Source organism: Lasiosphaeria miniovina (assembly GCF_030549165.1).
Source record: "Lasiosphaeria miniovina strain SMH2392-1A chromosome Unknown B0T26scaffold_2, whole genome shotgun sequence".
Lineage (NCBI taxonomy): Eukaryota > Fungi > Ascomycota > Sordariomycetes > Sordariales > Lasiosphaeriaceae > Lasiosphaeria > Lasiosphaeria miniovina.
Window position 1 is genome coordinate 425,575 of NW_026848221.1, and position 16,330 is coordinate 441,904.

General features: G+C 56.6%; 5 protein-coding genes across 5 annotated transcripts; 3 read left to right on the forward strand and 2 right to left on the reverse strand.

Annotated features, from left to right (window-relative positions):
- Positions 1-703: 703 nt before the first annotated feature.
- Positions 704-4,897, reverse strand: B0T26DRAFT_737723 (uncharacterized protein; the record flags this gene model as incomplete). The annotated part of the gene is made up of 2 exons (XM_060443491.1): positions 704-3,979; positions 4,016-4,897. The coding sequence occupies 2 exons, from the start codon at positions 4,895-4,897 to the stop codon at positions 704-706; spliced, it is 4,158 nt and encodes a 1,385-aa protein (XP_060299686.1).
- Positions 4,898-6,610: 1,713 nt separating this feature from the next.
- B0T26DRAFT_747224 (uncharacterized protein) lies at positions 6,611-7,737 on the forward strand (the record flags this gene model as incomplete). Its single annotated transcript, XM_060444818.1, has 3 exons — positions 6,611-6,686; positions 6,768-7,346; positions 7,421-7,737. 3 exons carry the CDS (start codon positions 6,611-6,613, stop codon positions 7,735-7,737), a joined length of 972 nt encoding a protein of 323 aa, XP_060299687.1.
- Positions 7,738-12,255: 4,518 nt separating this feature from the next.
- B0T26DRAFT_104973 (uncharacterized protein) lies at positions 12,256-13,440 on the forward strand. The gene has a single exon (XM_060433245.1). It carries the CDS (start codon positions 12,650-12,652, stop codon positions 13,295-13,297), a length of 648 nt encoding a protein of 215 aa, XP_060299688.1. The 5' UTR covers positions 12,256-12,649; the 3' UTR covers positions 13,298-13,440.
- An 825-nt stretch (positions 13,441-14,265) lies between these two features.
- Positions 14,266-14,466, forward strand: B0T26DRAFT_639730 (uncharacterized protein; the record flags this gene model as incomplete). Its single annotated transcript, XM_060437160.1, has 1 exon — positions 14,266-14,466. The coding sequence occupies one exon, from the start codon at positions 14,266-14,268 to the stop codon at positions 14,464-14,466; it is 201 nt and encodes a 66-aa protein (XP_060299689.1).
- Positions 14,467-14,580: 114 nt separating this feature from the next.
- Positions 14,581-16,101, reverse strand: B0T26DRAFT_737725 (YjeF N-terminal domain-containing protein; the record flags this gene model as incomplete). The annotated part of the gene is made up of 7 exons (XM_060443492.1): positions 14,581-14,683; positions 14,745-14,973; positions 15,047-15,143; positions 15,411-15,505; positions 15,562-15,627; positions 15,797-15,905; positions 16,090-16,101. 7 exons carry the CDS (start codon positions 16,099-16,101, stop codon positions 14,581-14,583), a joined length of 711 nt encoding a protein of 236 aa, XP_060299690.1.
- Between the last annotated feature and the right edge of the window lie 229 nt (positions 16,102-16,330).

Genomic DNA, 16,330 nt, shown 5'->3' on the forward strand with positions numbered 1-16,330 from the left:
GGCAGGGCAGTTCGTAGCTGCACCGGACCTTGCGGATCCGGCACGGTCCGCATGCCCTCTGTCCCTGCGCAATCGCTCTACGCTTCCGCCGCTCGCCCTCGTTGTCGTCGGAAGCCGTCCGTCGTGGCTGGAAATCCATTCTAGTGGTTGCGTCGGGCGGTTGCGTCGGGTGGTTGCCGTTGAGATGCCGATAATCGAAGGTCGGCTGCCGTCATTGGGCGTTCACGGCCCTGAACACCCCCTAATGATCAGCCCTGCCAGCGTCCAATCAGCGGTGCACGAGCAGCCTAACCTTGCACCACGGTGCGGAATTTATCCGCGCCAAGCAAGAGAGCCGAGGATAACGGCCAGCCGTCTGTCACTCACCTCGCTCGCTCGGCCAGGTCGATGCAGAATAACAAATGAAAGAGAGGTCCATCCGGTGAGGACCCTTACGACTTCAAAAGGTTTCTTGGAATGGAGCCAAGACGGCACCCATGGAGCCGGCCGGATAGTGAGGCTAAGCTGGGACGAAAAAGTCCAAGAAAGCACCCAACGGCCAGAGATTCTGGTCGAGACACTAGTTGAGGGTAAAAACGTGAAAATGGCTTTCGTTGACACGACGTCCTAGGTGAATAATTAGCAATTCAAACTCCAACCGAATAATAATTATTGCCGCAACCCATGATCGACGCAGCCGCCATCCGCCATCCGCCATCCGCCATCACACCTCGGTCTCGATGCCCTGCCCCTTGTCGCTGTGGTGAAAGGCATCGACCGCCTTGCCCTTGCCCTCATTGACCTTGTCGGCCATCCAGTCCAGCGTCCTAGCCGCCTTCCACTGCATCACGCCCTTGTGCTGCCGGTGCAGCTGCTTGTGGTGGCGCTTGTAGTCCTGCATCTGCGACACGACCCCCCTCGTCCCGTCGTCGTCGCTGCCGCCCTTCCAGTTGAGCAGCGGTGACGTCTGCTGCTTGAGCTTAGCCGGCAGCTTCTTGACCGGCTTGGCGAGCGATTTGCTCCTCCCGCTGCCGCCGCCCTCAGGATCCGACTCTCCACCAGATGAAGACGACGACGACGAGCTGTCGCCGGCTTTGCGGAGCATCTTGCGCTTTTCGGCCTCCTCGCGCGACTCTTGCTTCTTCCCTAGTCCGTCGCCGTCTTCGTCAGACTCGGATGACGACGAGTCAGTGTCCGAGCCCGAGTCGCTATCAAACCCCAGGCCCGAAAACGAGTCGTCTTTGCTCGCCCCCACCTCGCCGTGGCTGTCCTTGGCACCCTGATCATCGACCTCGGCCTCGCCCTCGCCCTCGGCCATCTTCTCATCATTGACCGTGTCTAGCACCTCCATGACGCCCCTAACATCCGCGTTCCTAGACCGGTGAGAGTACGCCTTGTGGAACCCGCTCAGCCCGCGCCAGAATCTGACCGTGAGCTCCATCTCGCCGAGGGGCTTCTCGCCGTCGTCGAGCCCGTTGTAGTTGGCACACGCGCGCGCTCGCTGCAGCTGCTTCTTGCCACCCTTCCACACCTGCAGCGTCACCGTCCACTCTTCCTCGTCCGGAATCGACCCCAGCCACAGCACGGCCAGCCCTGGCGACCCGTCCGCCAGGACCGACTTATGGCGGAACTCGATGACGAGCGGCGCCGCGTAGCGCTTGATAACGCCCAGGAACACGCCCTCCTCGGTCTGCTTCTTGGGCCTCCACGCCCCGCCGCCGCTGCTGCCGCCGTCGTCTTGGACGGTGTGCATCTTGGCCTTGTTAATCTTGGTCTTGAATTTCAGCTTGCACTGCCGGAGCTGCTCCGGAAAGTCGGCGCTGGTGATCTTGACGGGAGCCTTGACCTCGATGGTGCCGTAGTCCCAGCCCATGAGCTCACGGGGCATCTTGAGCTCGACGCTGCGCCAGACCATGCTGACGCGTGCGCGGCCGTACCCGATGCCGCCGGCAAGGGGGTAAGTAGCCATAGTCTGGCTGCGCTTCTTGAACACGCGCCGCAGCGGCAGGTACACGATGCCGAGGAGCGGGTCGTTCTCACCCTCGCGGCTGTCGCGGACTGACACGATGACCTCGGCGGTTCGCCAGTCCTTGACGAAGCGCTCCGTGCCGGCGTTGAAGAAGGGCTTGGCGTTCTTGGGCTTGGTCCGCGTGCGGTAGACCTTGGTGTGGTTCAGGATGATGGTGCAGTAGCTGTCGGGCAGGTCGTCCGACTGTTCGGCCTCGTCTTCTCTGTCCTCGCCGTCCCCGGCGCCGTTTGTCCTGCTCCGGTTCGGCTTAGCCACCTCAAGCCCCGTCATGTTGTGAATCTGGATGCTCAGGATCCCGCTCGGCAGATCGTCCAAGGGCGGCGCCGAAATGATCATGGCATCTTCCATCTCCTTGCAGTCTTGCACCTCTTGCTGGTGCAGCTCCTTGGACGTGTCTTTGGAATCGAGCGCCTCCCGTAGCTTGGACCTTGCCGTTTCCGACACTTGCTTTTTGAGTGTGTCTAGACTGCGAATGCTGGGGTCGACCGTCTGCTGATCAAGCTGGGTCTGCTGGATATGCGCCTTGGCAAAGTAGCCGACAGACCACATTATCTTGCCGGGCATCTTCTCGTCTGGATCTTCCGCCCTCAGCTCGTCTTCCCGGTCGCACATCTGGTTTTTTGTCTTTGAATCGTGCATAATCTCCTTGAGGCGGAGCTCAACACGTCCCAAGTCGTCGTCGGCCGTGTGCTTGTCCGAATCCCAGATCTGCAGCCGCAGCGTCTCGTCGGCGTTGATCTCGTCGGGGGACACGAGAATAGACGCCCACTCGTCCCAGTTTGGCTTCTGATCGTCGACAATGATGCGGGTACACGCCTGCGGTTTCCCAAATTTCCCCCACGAGGCGGTGACGTACGAGTCGCTCGATCCCTTCATTGGCCCGAAGCCGCCGTCGCCGTCTTTGAAATCGCGCGCCCGCTTGATGTGGACAAGCACGACGCCGCGCGCCACCGTGTCCTTCTTGAAGTCGTCGCCGACGAGCATCTCCTTGAGCGCCAGCGTGAGCGACTTTGGCGCCACGTATTCGGCCAGGGCCGCGTCGATGGATGACTGCACAAACGTTGAGATGAGCGGCACGTCCATGAGATTCAAGCTGTGCTTGGACAGCGGAACACACGAGATGTCGGCTCGTGGCTGGCCGAGAAACGTCAGTGTGCAAAGGTCGATGAACGGCGGGTCAGGAGTCAGCTGGAGGCGAAGACGCATAATCCCGACGATGCCTCGCAGCTCAACCCAGACGGGCACGGCAATACCGCCGGGCAGGTAGAACTTGAGGTAGAGGTGCGCGTTTTTCGCCTTGCTCTTCATAGACTTGCCTGACGATCTCGCCCGATACGAGAAGGCGAGTTCCATGTTGACAAAGTCTCCCTCCTCGGCCTCCATGCCTTCGCGGATCGCCTCTGCATCCTGGGACCGGTCCTTGCCGTCCCCCTCGCCCTCGTCACCGCCATCCCCTTTTTGTTGCTTGCCGTCATCGCCGTTGTCGATTTCTCCTTCGCCAGGCGCAGCTCGGTCGTTCGACTTGCTCGACTTGCTCGCCTTGCGGTTGCCTTGCGAATCGACCGACTGGCCCGCAGCACCGGTAGGGAGCCACTTCACGCCCAGGATACGGATGGCCTCGCTACCCTGGCCGAGATCATCGACGCTCACCATGCGCACAACCTTTGGCAGGGACGCCTGCATGACATCCTCGAGCGTGTCGACCAGGGACGCAAACAGGTCGGGGTTGATCAGTGGCCACATGGACATCAGCATGCTGTTCAGCCAGGCCGCCGACTCTGGCAGCTCGGTGCCCGAGCCGTTCCGTTCCGTCTCGCGCATCCTCGCGGCATCCCATATTTCGTCCTCGAAGACGTCCTCGACTCTTTTGTCCAGCCAGCCAGAAATGGCGACGACAATGCCGAACGAGCCAGCACCCGCCAATCCGAGCACCGCCAAAACAGATGGCCACAACCACCAGCTCCGGTATCCCTCGCCGGGGCGGTGGAGCCACGAATTCCCACCCACGCCAGCTGAGTGGTGGCTGGAGCTTGACTGGAGAAGCGTGATGAAACCGATGGCGAGCAGAGCCAGCGAGCTAACAGACGCCAGGCCAGCGACAAGAGCCGTGCGGTAAGTACTGGCCATCTCGCGCTTCGTGTCTTCAAACTCGGGCGGCGGGAACATCATGCGCATGCCTTGGTGACCACTGTCGATACCCGCCTTCTCTTTTCCCAGCTGCTGCTGCGACTTTGAGGCGCCGCCGAGGCCAGTCAGGGTGTGCGGCGTCTCTCCCACAGTCGCTTCGTTCTCGGGCACTGCGCCGAGATCCTTGTTGGTCATGTCGTGGATCACCATGGGCAGGTGGGTGACGGGGTCGGTGACTTCCCTGCCGCCCCCGCCCCTTTTGGTCTTCTTCATAGCCTTGCGCTTCTCCTTTGGGTCGATTGAGGCGGCGACGGTTTCGGTCGCCGACTTGTCCTTCGAATCCGGCTGGTCGCGACTGCCATCGTTGTCTGACTCTGAGCCCTCGACGTCCTCCTGCCTCGGGTCATGGCCGCCTTGGACGGCGCCACTCTCCGAGTCGTCTCCCGGCGGACCTGAAATTTGGTTCCGGTTTGCGGTCGGATAGGGATCGTGGACGGCCGCCTGGCGATCCTTGTTTTTGGCGATGGCCTTGACCGACTCATATGCGCGTTTGGCCCTCGAGTCACCGGCATCGCCGGCTGCAGCCCGCTGTCCTGCAGCATCATCCTGGTCCTGCTGGTTCTGGAGGTCCTCGGTCTCCTGTTGGCGCTCCTTGAGCTCGGCGCGGTGCTCGCGGTAGCCCTGGACGGTGGGCACGGGGTGTTTGGACGTGTAAGGGCCGCCGTGGGCCTTCCGGGGGCCCCGCTCTTCCACGTCATCCATTCTATCGTGTTCCTGAGCGTAGAAGTACGTTGTAGATCTGGATCAAACAGAACTACCTAGGGTGTTCGTAGGCGCAAATAGGAAAAAAAAATAGGTAAGCAAACGTGCGGCCTAGGCTCGTTTCAACTGTTAATCGCTCATGAACCACCCATCGCGGCACTCCGAAAAGAACGAAGAAAGCGCGTCTCCGTCTTTTCTTGCATGTGTTTCATCCCAACCTGCTCCTGCCCCGATTCATGCAGATGACGCTTGTTTGGGTCACGGTTCAGGCAGGCGTTGGGGAGTGCCCCAGCGGATGACGCGCCTGACGTCACTGTGGGCAGCCCTGGCCCTTGGTGAGCCGCTAACCGTTGACAAGCGTTACAGTGGCTCCACATGCCAAGCCTGCCAAGCTTCATCCAAGACCCTAACCCTAACCGTACGTACTGACAGTTGGTGGGCAACGACAACGACATTGGAACATCGCCAAGATAGGGAATCGCTGCGAGATTCAAGAAAAGCATTTATTTATCATCCCATTGCACTCTCGTTACTCTGCCGTTGCAATACAGTTGCTTCGAAAATGAGTTAAACAGACTTGCGACCTTACCTAGAATATCACCTCCTAATAAGAGCACATTAAGAAAACGAGGAAAAGTCACTTCCAGGACTACCACCACGTAGCTCGACAATTATCGCTTGATCCACGAGCTATTTATATACGCAACAAATACATCGCCCCAGCTTGAGTTTCTCGTGTCAGTGCTAGGTGCCTCATCATTGGTTCCAGCTAGAATGTCATCGATGTCATAATTACTCATAGTCACAAATTAACCCGGTACCTAACTGCCCGGCTGAGGTTATGAGACTGAAGAACGCTAATATCATCTGGAAGTCTCTCTTATAATGTGATTACTACGACATTCGAGCAGTAGCTCACTAACCGTCTCATACTCCTTGTGGTACACTGTTTCTAGCCCGGCTTGAGTCAAAGAAGCATCTCGTGATCAAACACGAAACCCAGCCACTGCAACGGCGCCGCCGACCTTTTTGCTTGTTTTGTTTGCTCCGCATTATCTGCCAAAGCATTGGTATATGCTGCTTTGTGGTTTTTGTTTGTTTACCCAACTAGCCTCATTACGCTCAACTTTGTCTCATCAAGAAGAGTCATTTGGGTCTCACTGGAATCGGCCCGTTGTGGCGCAAAACCACCACCCCCCCGGTCAAGCGTGCGCATATTGCATACGAACCAGTAGGGCGTTATACCTAAACCACCTTCCCCTCATCTCAACTTGGGTACCATAACTGTTCCACTGTTCCAGAAATAAACTTCTTGAACCGTCGGCTAGTGTCTAGCGGTCATTCAGCCCTATTCTTGCTCTTCTCTTTTCCAAAATACAGGCGGGTAAATTGCCGTCGTACGGTTTTGAAAAGACTACAAACGCCCGGCCCCCCTCTATGTAACTTGGGCTGCCTAGTCTTCCCGGACACGTCCCCGGCGAGCGAGTCCCGAGCCCGAACTTGTCAACGTCGGTTCAGCCTCCTCTTTCTTCCCGCAAACACACCAAAATTAGCAAGGCACACCCCGCACATCACACACACTTCTTTCACCACAACAACCTCATCTCAACAACGTCACATCGGAAATGGAGTCTCTCGAGCATGATGATGTCGCCTCAGGCGCCGTGCCCGCCCCCCCGCCCCCCCCGCCGCCGTCGCAGCTTTTGCATCGTGATGGCGTACCTTCCTGTTCCCTCACCCGCGGGGGTGGGAGGTGCAGAGGGCGAGTCCGACAAGACCGTCGCCGGCGGTAAGACCACAAACATGACCATATTAACCCCCACGTCATCGCCACATCTGTGCGCTAACACAGTATTCGCCCCATTCTCAGACGAGGAAGAAGCCACGCCCGCCACATCCGTCACCGCCGGGCTGGCAGCCGCGCTCGACCGCGGCGCGGCACGATACTGGGCGGCGCAGGAGCAAGCGACGCTGGCCAAGCTGGAGGGTCAGATGGCCGCGGCCGAGGTGCAGATCGCCGCCTGGAAGCTGCAGCCAGACGCGGGAAACGCGCGGCAGGGAGCCCAGAGGCGGTGGGCGTGTGAGCTGCGCGATCACAAGCGCGCCACGCTCAAAGCGCTGCGAGAACTTCGGCAGCAGCAGCAGACGTCGACATCCGCGACGCAGGACGCATGGCTCGAGGAGCAGCTGCAGGCGGTGCAGCTGCAGGAACGAACGGTCAACATCCAGCGCAATTACGGGGCCAACGAGCTGCGCGCGGTTGTCCATGGGCCGTACCACAAGCACTGCGAGCGGCTGTGCGCGCTGAAGCGTGAGTACAGGGCCACGCAGCGGCGGTTCGGGGCTCTGCTGGGCCGGCCAGGCACCAGCCGCACGGGAAGCGAGGCGGGTGCGGCCGGATCGCCAGCACTGTCGCAGGCGGCAACGGCGACGAGCAGCAGCAGAGACAGTAAGATATCAGCGGGCCACAGTTCTAGCACGGACAGGGAGTCGGCTGCGAGGCTAACAGCAACACAACTCTAGACACTGACAGCGAGGATGGTGACGGTACCAGCGGCAGCGGCGGCAGCGGCGCCTTCTCGCGGCAGACTGCCCACATCAACTGGCTGCTGGCCATGAACAGACCTGCGCGTACCTCCTGGTGGGCGGAGACTGACAAGATGCCGGTGGCGCTGCGAGACCTGTGGCGTGAGCGACTCAAAGCTTCGGAGGATGGCAAGAGCGCAACCGCCGGAGATGACTCGGCCGACGAGGAGACGGCACTTGACACCAACGACAAGGAGAAAAGTGCGGAGGCTGGCGACGAGGAGACGGATGTGGAGGCCGACGACAAGCTTTGATTGCTCGATCGACTACCTTCGGCATGGCACCTCCTAGCTGGCAAATTCCGCAGGGAATGTCGCGGCCGGAAATTTTGCTGCGTTGTGTTGTGAGATATCGATTACTCTGCTTTATTAGAGCGATGACAGAATCACTACTACCAGAAACTCATGGACGCCGCCGCTCCCTGTACGAAGAGAGACATGGTAGGATCCATGGTTTTCTATATCAGAGTCCGTCACGGAATTATTTGCTTCTCGTCGGTTTGGAAGGGCCATACTGAACACGTCTCGTTGGGACATAGACGCAAGGATAAGGAATAGCGACTGGCCGGGTTGGACTTGCGTTGAGCTGCTTGCGTTGAGCTGGGGACAGAGTCTGGCAATAGGGAATAATTGGAACTTGGAGGGCTGCAAGGAGAAGACGGATGGCACCACAAGAGGCACCGGCAGAGAAAGGCCAACCAAGCATTAGCTTTCCGGTTCACAAACAGCATGTACGAGTAACCACAATGAATTTGTCAGATTTCGCCCATCGGAGTGTACTATGGTGTTATGGGTAAGAAAAATAGGCCTGGCACGGACCACCCTACTAATGCAAGAAAGACACCCTGAGATGCAGAGCTGTCCTAAAATACAGACCTCGCATTGTAGAACTCAAACAGGCTACAAATACTATACAAAATCAATATTTTATATGTATTCCATTCGCATCAATGACGGCCTGGCATCTTTCCGGTTGAGGCGAGTAATTCGGCCAGGTACGACTCCGGCAGTGCATCCCAGGCCTCCTTAACGTACCTCCTGAGTTTATCGTAAGAAGGATTCTCTTCTAGGCCCTAATTATCCTCGATATAATCCTTCATCCAGTTCCAATATATCTCAATAGGATTCAGGTTAGGCGAATATACTGGCCAGGATACGATTCTTATTCCCCGGGCCTCTAATTCAGCTTTTGTATCCGTAGTAGTATGACCAGGAGCCCCATCCTATATTTGAATAAGCTCCTCGCCGGAATGTTGCTTCCGAAAGCGAATCCAGCCGTCAATAATAGGCACGATTCGCTTGTAATAGCTCTCCTTATTGATTTTGCCCCATTCTTTCTCCCAGAATAACCCAGGGCCTTTAACTAAGCCGTAGAAATAACCCCAAAACATCTAGCCTCGCTTCTGCTAGTGCCTTTCTACTATATAGGTCGGATCCTATTCCTCTCCTGGCCGGCGTATAACGTATTGTGTTGGAATAGCGATACTGGTGACCGCACACTAGCAGGGAGGAAGCAGAGATCGCGCGAGTACGCACGTGCAAGTAGGCACGTGCGGCGCGCGGACCTCACACCACACACAAAAACCCCGGTCGCACGCAGAACCTACCTTAGTTCCGCAGAGAGAGGGAGGGAGGAGAGAAGACACAACATTACCCCCGGTAGATCTACCAACCCTTCGACCTGTAGGATCCCTACGTAGTTTGAGTACCACGAACATATTGCCTTCGGTAATGGCCTCCTTTTACTCACGTTTCATCTGTCTAAAGAATCTTCTTCCATTACTCTGGAGTCCAGGAGATATGTTCTCTGGCCTACTCTAGGCGCGCTTGACGATTCTTTTTAGATAGTAGAGGCTTCTGACGAGCGATACGACGACGAAAACCGAGGCGGTAGAGGGCTTCTTTAATTACCCAGACTCCGAAGATTGCTGAAAAAGAATAGTTGAGAGCTCGAGGAAGGTTATCCTTCGATTTTTCTTACTTGAGTAAATAAATTCGACTAATTCTTCTCTTGCTCTAGCGAAAGAACTCTGGGGCGGCTAGGTCTCTTTTTCGGCTCTTTTTCTCGAATCGCTTACCGGATTTGCGCTTTTGTAAAAGAGGGGAGCCGGCTTTGGATTTCGGTCTTAGAGAGGCCTCTATCGAAGTATAGCGTACGGATGCGAGTATGGTCGGCGAGGGTCAGTTGCTTAATTCCAGAGGTCCCTTTTGGGCGAGCCATTGCGAAGATGACGATTTGAAATGCAGAATGGTGGAATTTAGGGGTGAAACGTCGGATTTTAGCATTCTGGTAAATAGAAGGTCGTAGAAAGAACCTGATGGGTGGAAGTGGGGCGCCCCACAGGTACATGACAAGGAGTATTTTCTTTTGGCTCGTAACCATAGTATGACCAAATAACTGCCCGTGCGAAAATGGTCGAGCACAGGGGTTCCTGCGTAGAATAGGGGGTAATGAGAACTCCGTCGCCAGAAATGGACGCGGCCTCTGTCGCCGGCGCGAGCACCCAGCCAGAATGGTCTGCCAGGATTGGGAATGGAGGTGAGGTCGTCAGCGATAAAACCGGTGGCTGGGTCTGTGGCGACCCGGGGGAGTAACCCAACGGCAGCTCCATGCCGTTTCGAGAATGCCATTGCCTTCTGATCGGATTTCCACCAGTCCAAGAGGCGACCGAGCAGTGAGTCACATGGTGGATGGTGGCGATGGGGGAGAAACTGCACCGGCCCAGTTGGGCAAAAAGACAAGCCTGCGAAATCCCGGCAAGGCAGGTGAATTGTTTGAGGCGGATGTCGTTGTTCGTCTACTCCATAATAAGCCCACTTAAACACCGGACAAGCAAATGCACCAGGTACAGTACTACGAGTGGGTACGCTAGTGACGGTCCAGGGAATATGTCAGTTGCATCAGCCCCAATGGGGAGGCCGAGCATCTTGCTTTTTCTTTTCTTGCTCTCGTATCCAAACCATTGGTTCCCAGGGCATTGCTTGACGCGCGTGGTCCGAGGTGAGCATCATAGCTAGTTTAAACCTCGACATCTCATGCAGATCTCGAAAGGACTGGTGTTGTGGCGAGAAGGGCTGCGTCATCTTGGCATGCATATGCCGGACAGGGGCCCATTCAAGGCAGACCTTGGATGATATCCGAGTGGGAAAAAGGGAAGCCGTGGCTTGACCAATAGCCCACGGGACCCACTCAAAAAAGTTGTGCACCAGCTGTGGCAAACGTTCGTGGCGGTGCACTGGGTTGGCCATACAGGACCAATCGGGATCGAAACTGCTTTCGCCAGGGGTTGCACGTCAAGGGCCGCTGAAGTTCTAGAACAAATCCCGGAAACACCTCGACACAGGTCAACTTTCGTCCCTTGTTCAGGGCTGTCACTGGAGGAAAGCCGATCAACCCCTGTCAAGCTGATCTCTAGCATGTGACGTTTCTCCCTTTTGATTCCCTTTTTTGTATTAAAAAGGGAATAAAAAGGTGATAACGGGGAGAGAGGGTAAGAGTTTCCCCGCTGGCCTAGGAAAGTCGGGACAGGGCGACTCCGGCAAAGAGCTGAATGAACTAAGTACAGGGCAAGGCGTGGCATCTATCCACCAAGGGCACACCACTGCATGTCCACCTATCCCGCTAGCATCAGTAGACGCGGAACTCCCCGAGACAATGTGCTACCGGTCAGTACATGCATCACAGTAGTACCCTGTAATATACAATGCTGATTGGGATGCTGTTCGCTCAATGTTTGCCATGCGGCTCACGTCGGCCATTCACGTGTGTACGCAGTAATACATACAAGGCAAGATGTCTCTATCGTTCCCAGAGCCTTGCCATATGAATTGGAGACACACACGTCCCCAACCCCAGCCGTTTTGGTTAATCATGGTGGGGTAATTGCTCTCCTTGCTGATTGGCATCTATTTGGCACTTGTTTCTCGTGGGAATATAGTATTGATGGGCGGGGGGAAGCTCGGCGTTGATCAGTAACATAATCGAGAAGCTTGCCGCAGCAAAGCCGTAATAGACAGGCCGAGACATGCTTCCTTCGGTAAGTCCGGTTTATGGCTAATACCGATTGCTTTATTTTAGTGAATTCTCATTTTCTGTGTGGTATTTAGACGCGCCGCTCTGGCTTCATGTAGCGAGCACGAGCGACGAGGAGTCGTCAGGATGGATTACTTGCAGATGAGGACAGTGCGGCGGCGGATTTGCAGGCAGCTTTCGAGGGGTACCGCCAAGTTGGGGAGCGGGGAAGGAGGGGGGAGAAGAAGCTCTTCTTGGGACTAGCTGGCCCACCCAAGGTAAGGAGGAGTCTGAGCTCGAAATCTTGCATGGTCGGGGGCGAAAGTGAATTTGCCTCTGATAAATCGGCATCTGGTGCAAAGCGCATTCAGAGCTTGGTCTGCAGGGGTTGGCGACCCGGGCCTGGATGGAGCAACCTTTAGAACTAACTCAATCTCCACCGACCAGCTCGCCGGTTCCACTGACGATGGGTGTCCTCGGACGAAGCTTGGCCCTAGCCTGATATTGTTTTGGAGTCCACCCCGTCGTGTCGGGAAGCGAAGCGCAGCGCGGGGAGAGCGATACACCAGACATAGATAGGAACAAGCAAAGTATTATCCGTTCGGGTCGCGAAACGCGCGCGCGGACGGGCGGTCGTTATCTGACACGAGCCAGAGCCGAGCCGAGCTGAGCAGCCTGAGCCGGGGGCCGTACAGATGCCTGGCTTCTATTCCTTAGGCTTCGTGTTGATGCCCTCCAACCTGCAGGACGAGAAAGCGACGGGAGAAAGAAGCTGGGCTAGGAAAAGCTCCCCACCTTGACCTCCAGCAGTGCATGCACGCGGCTGTGGCCCAACGGCTGTGGCGTCCACACCCAGACATTGTCTTCCAGGTTGACAGGGGTCAAGACTCACAGGCTGCGGCAGAGCCAGGGCCCAGGCTGGCCTTATGAGCCCGTCCACGCACGCCATCGTCGGGAACCTGTGCTGTTGATGCCGTCGAGACCGGCTTCGACCATGCCCCGTCTGCAGAAGGGCGTATTTGCCATCGCGTTTTACCTTGTGATCGGTGTGTGTTACCTGGCAATATCCTCGCCGCGCAATTGTGGCACTCGCGACTTGGTAAACGTTTCGAGAGGCATTCGAGGCAGGAAAGCTCTCTAGGGTGTTTACAATTTATGCGGGGTTGGTATGCTGTATGTGTGGATACGGAGGCGGTTTGCATGGTTTGCAATCCGATTCTTCCCACTCTCTTGGGAGTTGGGATGATGGGCCCTTCTTTCTCAACCCCCGCCTCCCCCCATCCCATGTTCAGGCCAGGGACTGCCTGGCTCCAACTTGAGGCCCAGTACCATGAAGTGCCGACAGTCAACGGTTTTTCTTTTTTCCCGCAATTGTTTGTTTGTGGGGCAGAGCTGCGCTGCCGACAAGGCACCAAGGAACTGCTCGCAATCGTAACTGTAAATTTGGAATCTGAATGGGAAGGAGCCCTAGAGCATAATGACCTCGAAGGGCGGCGGCCACCCCACCATCTATCTCCCCTTGACACTAGCGCAAGGAAGGCGCCGCCTTCCAGGCTGGTGGTTGCGTCCCTCAGGGCAGGGCGGGGTGCGAAATCAAGTCAGCTGAGATTGGGAAGAATGGCTCGCAAGTTCCAGGCTGCTTCCTCCATTTGCATCCAAGACCCAAAATCGGTGGATCTCTCAAGCTTTTCTGTCCGATTCCACGGGCTTGCTCCCTCTACGGCAGCGTGGGAGGGGCCTTTTTTTTTTTTTTTTTTTTTTTTCCTTTTTTCTGCCTTGTCCATGAAGCCATCGCCGCGATAGCTCAAGCTCTCAGCAGAATGCAGGCGCAGAACCGCCTAGATATCCCAAGACGACCCTCGCAACGAACGAACCGGCATGGACCTCCCGAGGGCGTGCGGCGGGGCGGCTTCGGCTCGCCAGTGGAGAGAATAAGCTGGAAACAGCCATCCATGACCTTGGAGCCATCCATGGATTCTACCCGAAACGGAGCCAGCGCAGAGGGCAGCAGGCCGGCCCCCGGGGGGGGGGAGCAGGATCTGGCAGGCCGCAGTTCCAGGTCTAGAACACGCTGAGAGCAAATGTTCTTTTAGCGGGCAGCTTGTAAGCGCAGCGTGCCGCGCTGGCCAATCAAGCGCGCGACGGAGCGTTTGCTCCGGACAGCCTGCCTTTCGCCAGGTACGTACCACCCGTGGGTACTGCGGTGGCTCAACAGACTCAGGTAAGTGAGGTACGTACAGCACACAGAATGGAGGGGAAACTTCGAGGGAAAAGGAAAGCCTGCGGGTGCACAGATACTGGTATCCATGTGTTGACCGCCTATCACTCAAAGTGGGCTGCTGCGTTTCGGGCCAAGTACCCAAGTAGCCAGCAATCTTTTCCCTTCGGGACCGCTCCTTACGTGTCACAGTGGCTCACCTTTGCCACGATATCTTTTGCGGACGGTCTGCCCAAGTGGAAAGCCAGTGCCGTGGGGTTCCCGGTGGCAAGACGCAGCTGGCTGTAGCGGCCCTCTGTTGGCAGGGAGCGCCAGCTCATGTCCGGCTCGGATCCCTAGCCTCCCGCTGCCCTCCACCCCCCCTAAATGGTTAACGAAAACAACAACGAGGCTCACAACCGGGCAGCCACATCTCTACCCAAAGGATATATCAAGCCACACCAAAGCGAGAGCAGCCCCCAGGAGCAGTCAATGTCGCCCAAGGCTTCGGACACCGTCGGCCCCTCCCAATCATCATCAAACGTTGCGAGAGAATCCTCGATCGCTGGTTTTAATGTGTATTGAGCACATCACCAGTGAGTGCCCAGCCTGCGGGAAAAGTTACTTGGTCTATGTCGAGTTCTGCAAGGATTTCCACCCCCCTCTGGTGCGCTGCCCCAACGGCACTATTGTCCGCCGACTTGACATGGAAGAGGGAGGATGCCCGAGCCTGGTCTGCCCAAACAGCCGCAACGGCGGCTGTGCAGTGATGTAGCCATGCCAGAGATACGAAAGGAGGAAGTATGGAGGGAGGAGGAAGTCAAAAGGGGGCGGAGTTCTAACCATCACGTCGACGACAACTTCGGACAGCCCGGGCCGTCCGTCTTGCTCAAAGCTTGTGTCCTTCGGGCCCGACCTCGACAACCTGATCGATTCCCTCGTACTCCGGAACATCGAAATCATACTTTTTTGCGATAGCGTGCGTGACAAACCTGAGCGAGGAGATTAGCGAACTCAAGTCGGCGTTTGCCAGGGCGGGCACCCAGTACGTACCGACCGCCGATGAAATGACGACCACTGAAGAACTTGACAAGAGGTTTCGGCGCCGTCAAACTGACAAGGACATCAGGGTGGAACGAGCTGCCAGTTCCGGACTTGGGTGGCCCCTCCTCAATATTCCACGACGACGGGGCGTCGACCGAGGTCACCGGCACCTTGGTGTTGGCCATGGCCTGGATGACGGCGGGGAACGGCTCTCGGACCTCGCCAGAGAAGCTGAAGCCTGGATGCATTTAGCTGGGAGTTTAATCACAAGGCGGAGTGCGAGGTTGGTAGGTCTGGGGGAAGAAACCAACCGAAGATGGCATCGACCACATGGTCAGTCGACTCCAGGGCAGCTGGGAAGTCTTCGACAAAGGGAACATCGAGGTCTTCCAACTGCTTGACCAGGCGCTGCGGACACGAATAAGCGACTCGTCGACAGAGGAGCAGCAGGACCGAGAAGGGGGGAGGTTCACGGCAGCACAATACACGTATGCTACTGATGAAGCCTCTGCAGTGCAGAAGCATCTCTTTCGGAAGCAAGACAGGGCTCGGGAAGCTGGGTTAATATAAACAATAACAAAATTTGGCTCAAAGACCTAATCAGCAACTCGCCAGCATGCACTTGCTAGTTCGGGGCCGTGGGCAGTGATATGGTGGAAAAGGGTCCTGCTTTACCTGGTATAGATCGTTCTTGCTCCGTTTCGGGTAATAAACGGTGGGTAGAAAGCCGTAATGGCGGAGGTGGCGGGCTGCAACGAGGCCATCCCCTCCTGCAAGGCTGGTAAGCGCACTAGCCACCCCCTGAAACACATCAACAGTGGCTAACCGTTGTTTCCAGGGCCAACGGCAACAAGAACCCTGCTTCCCTGAGTGACGGGATGAACACGGTAAACTAGACCAACGGGTCAATAGAAGCCATAAATATGCCTGATGGGACTATAGGGAAAAGGAGAGGTCGGAATCCACTTGGGTGCCATTTTCCGGGAACGAGTCCGAGGGGGAGGAAAGGGGGGAGAAGGAAAAAAAGGAGGAGGAAGGAGTGAAATAAGGCAATAACAGACCGGCTTGGGAAACCGAAAGACCAGCCAGCTCCATCAGCTGGTCAATCGAGAAGGCGCCGGTGCTCATAAGGTCTCTATCGAGAGCTGCCGCAGCCTTTGCCGAGAGAGTCTAGACCCCCGGAGATAGTCAGACGAGAGCCTAGAACCGGACCATGCAATGCAACAATCCCAGCCAGCATATTTGTAGATTCGGCTAGCCAGCAAGTATAAGGGGCGAAAACAAACCCCACGCAACCGGTATGTGTTGTACACAAGTACAACAAAAGCCCGTGAGGGGTCTTGGACTAACACACCTTGAGCGCCATGATGGTACAAAAATCTGCTGCTGCCAGCTTGGTTAGGTAGGGCGGGTACGCAAGGCAAGGTCACGGAAGCCGAAGCCGTTCATAAGGCATGCGCACCGTGTGGCTGGAGCTGAGCTGAGCTGGTCAAAAGGCGACGCTGCAGAATGTACGAGTTGAACGAGAAATTTGGTAGAAAATGGAAGCGAGGAGAGAAACTAACGCCTGGAAGAATCTGCGCCTGTTTTGTCTA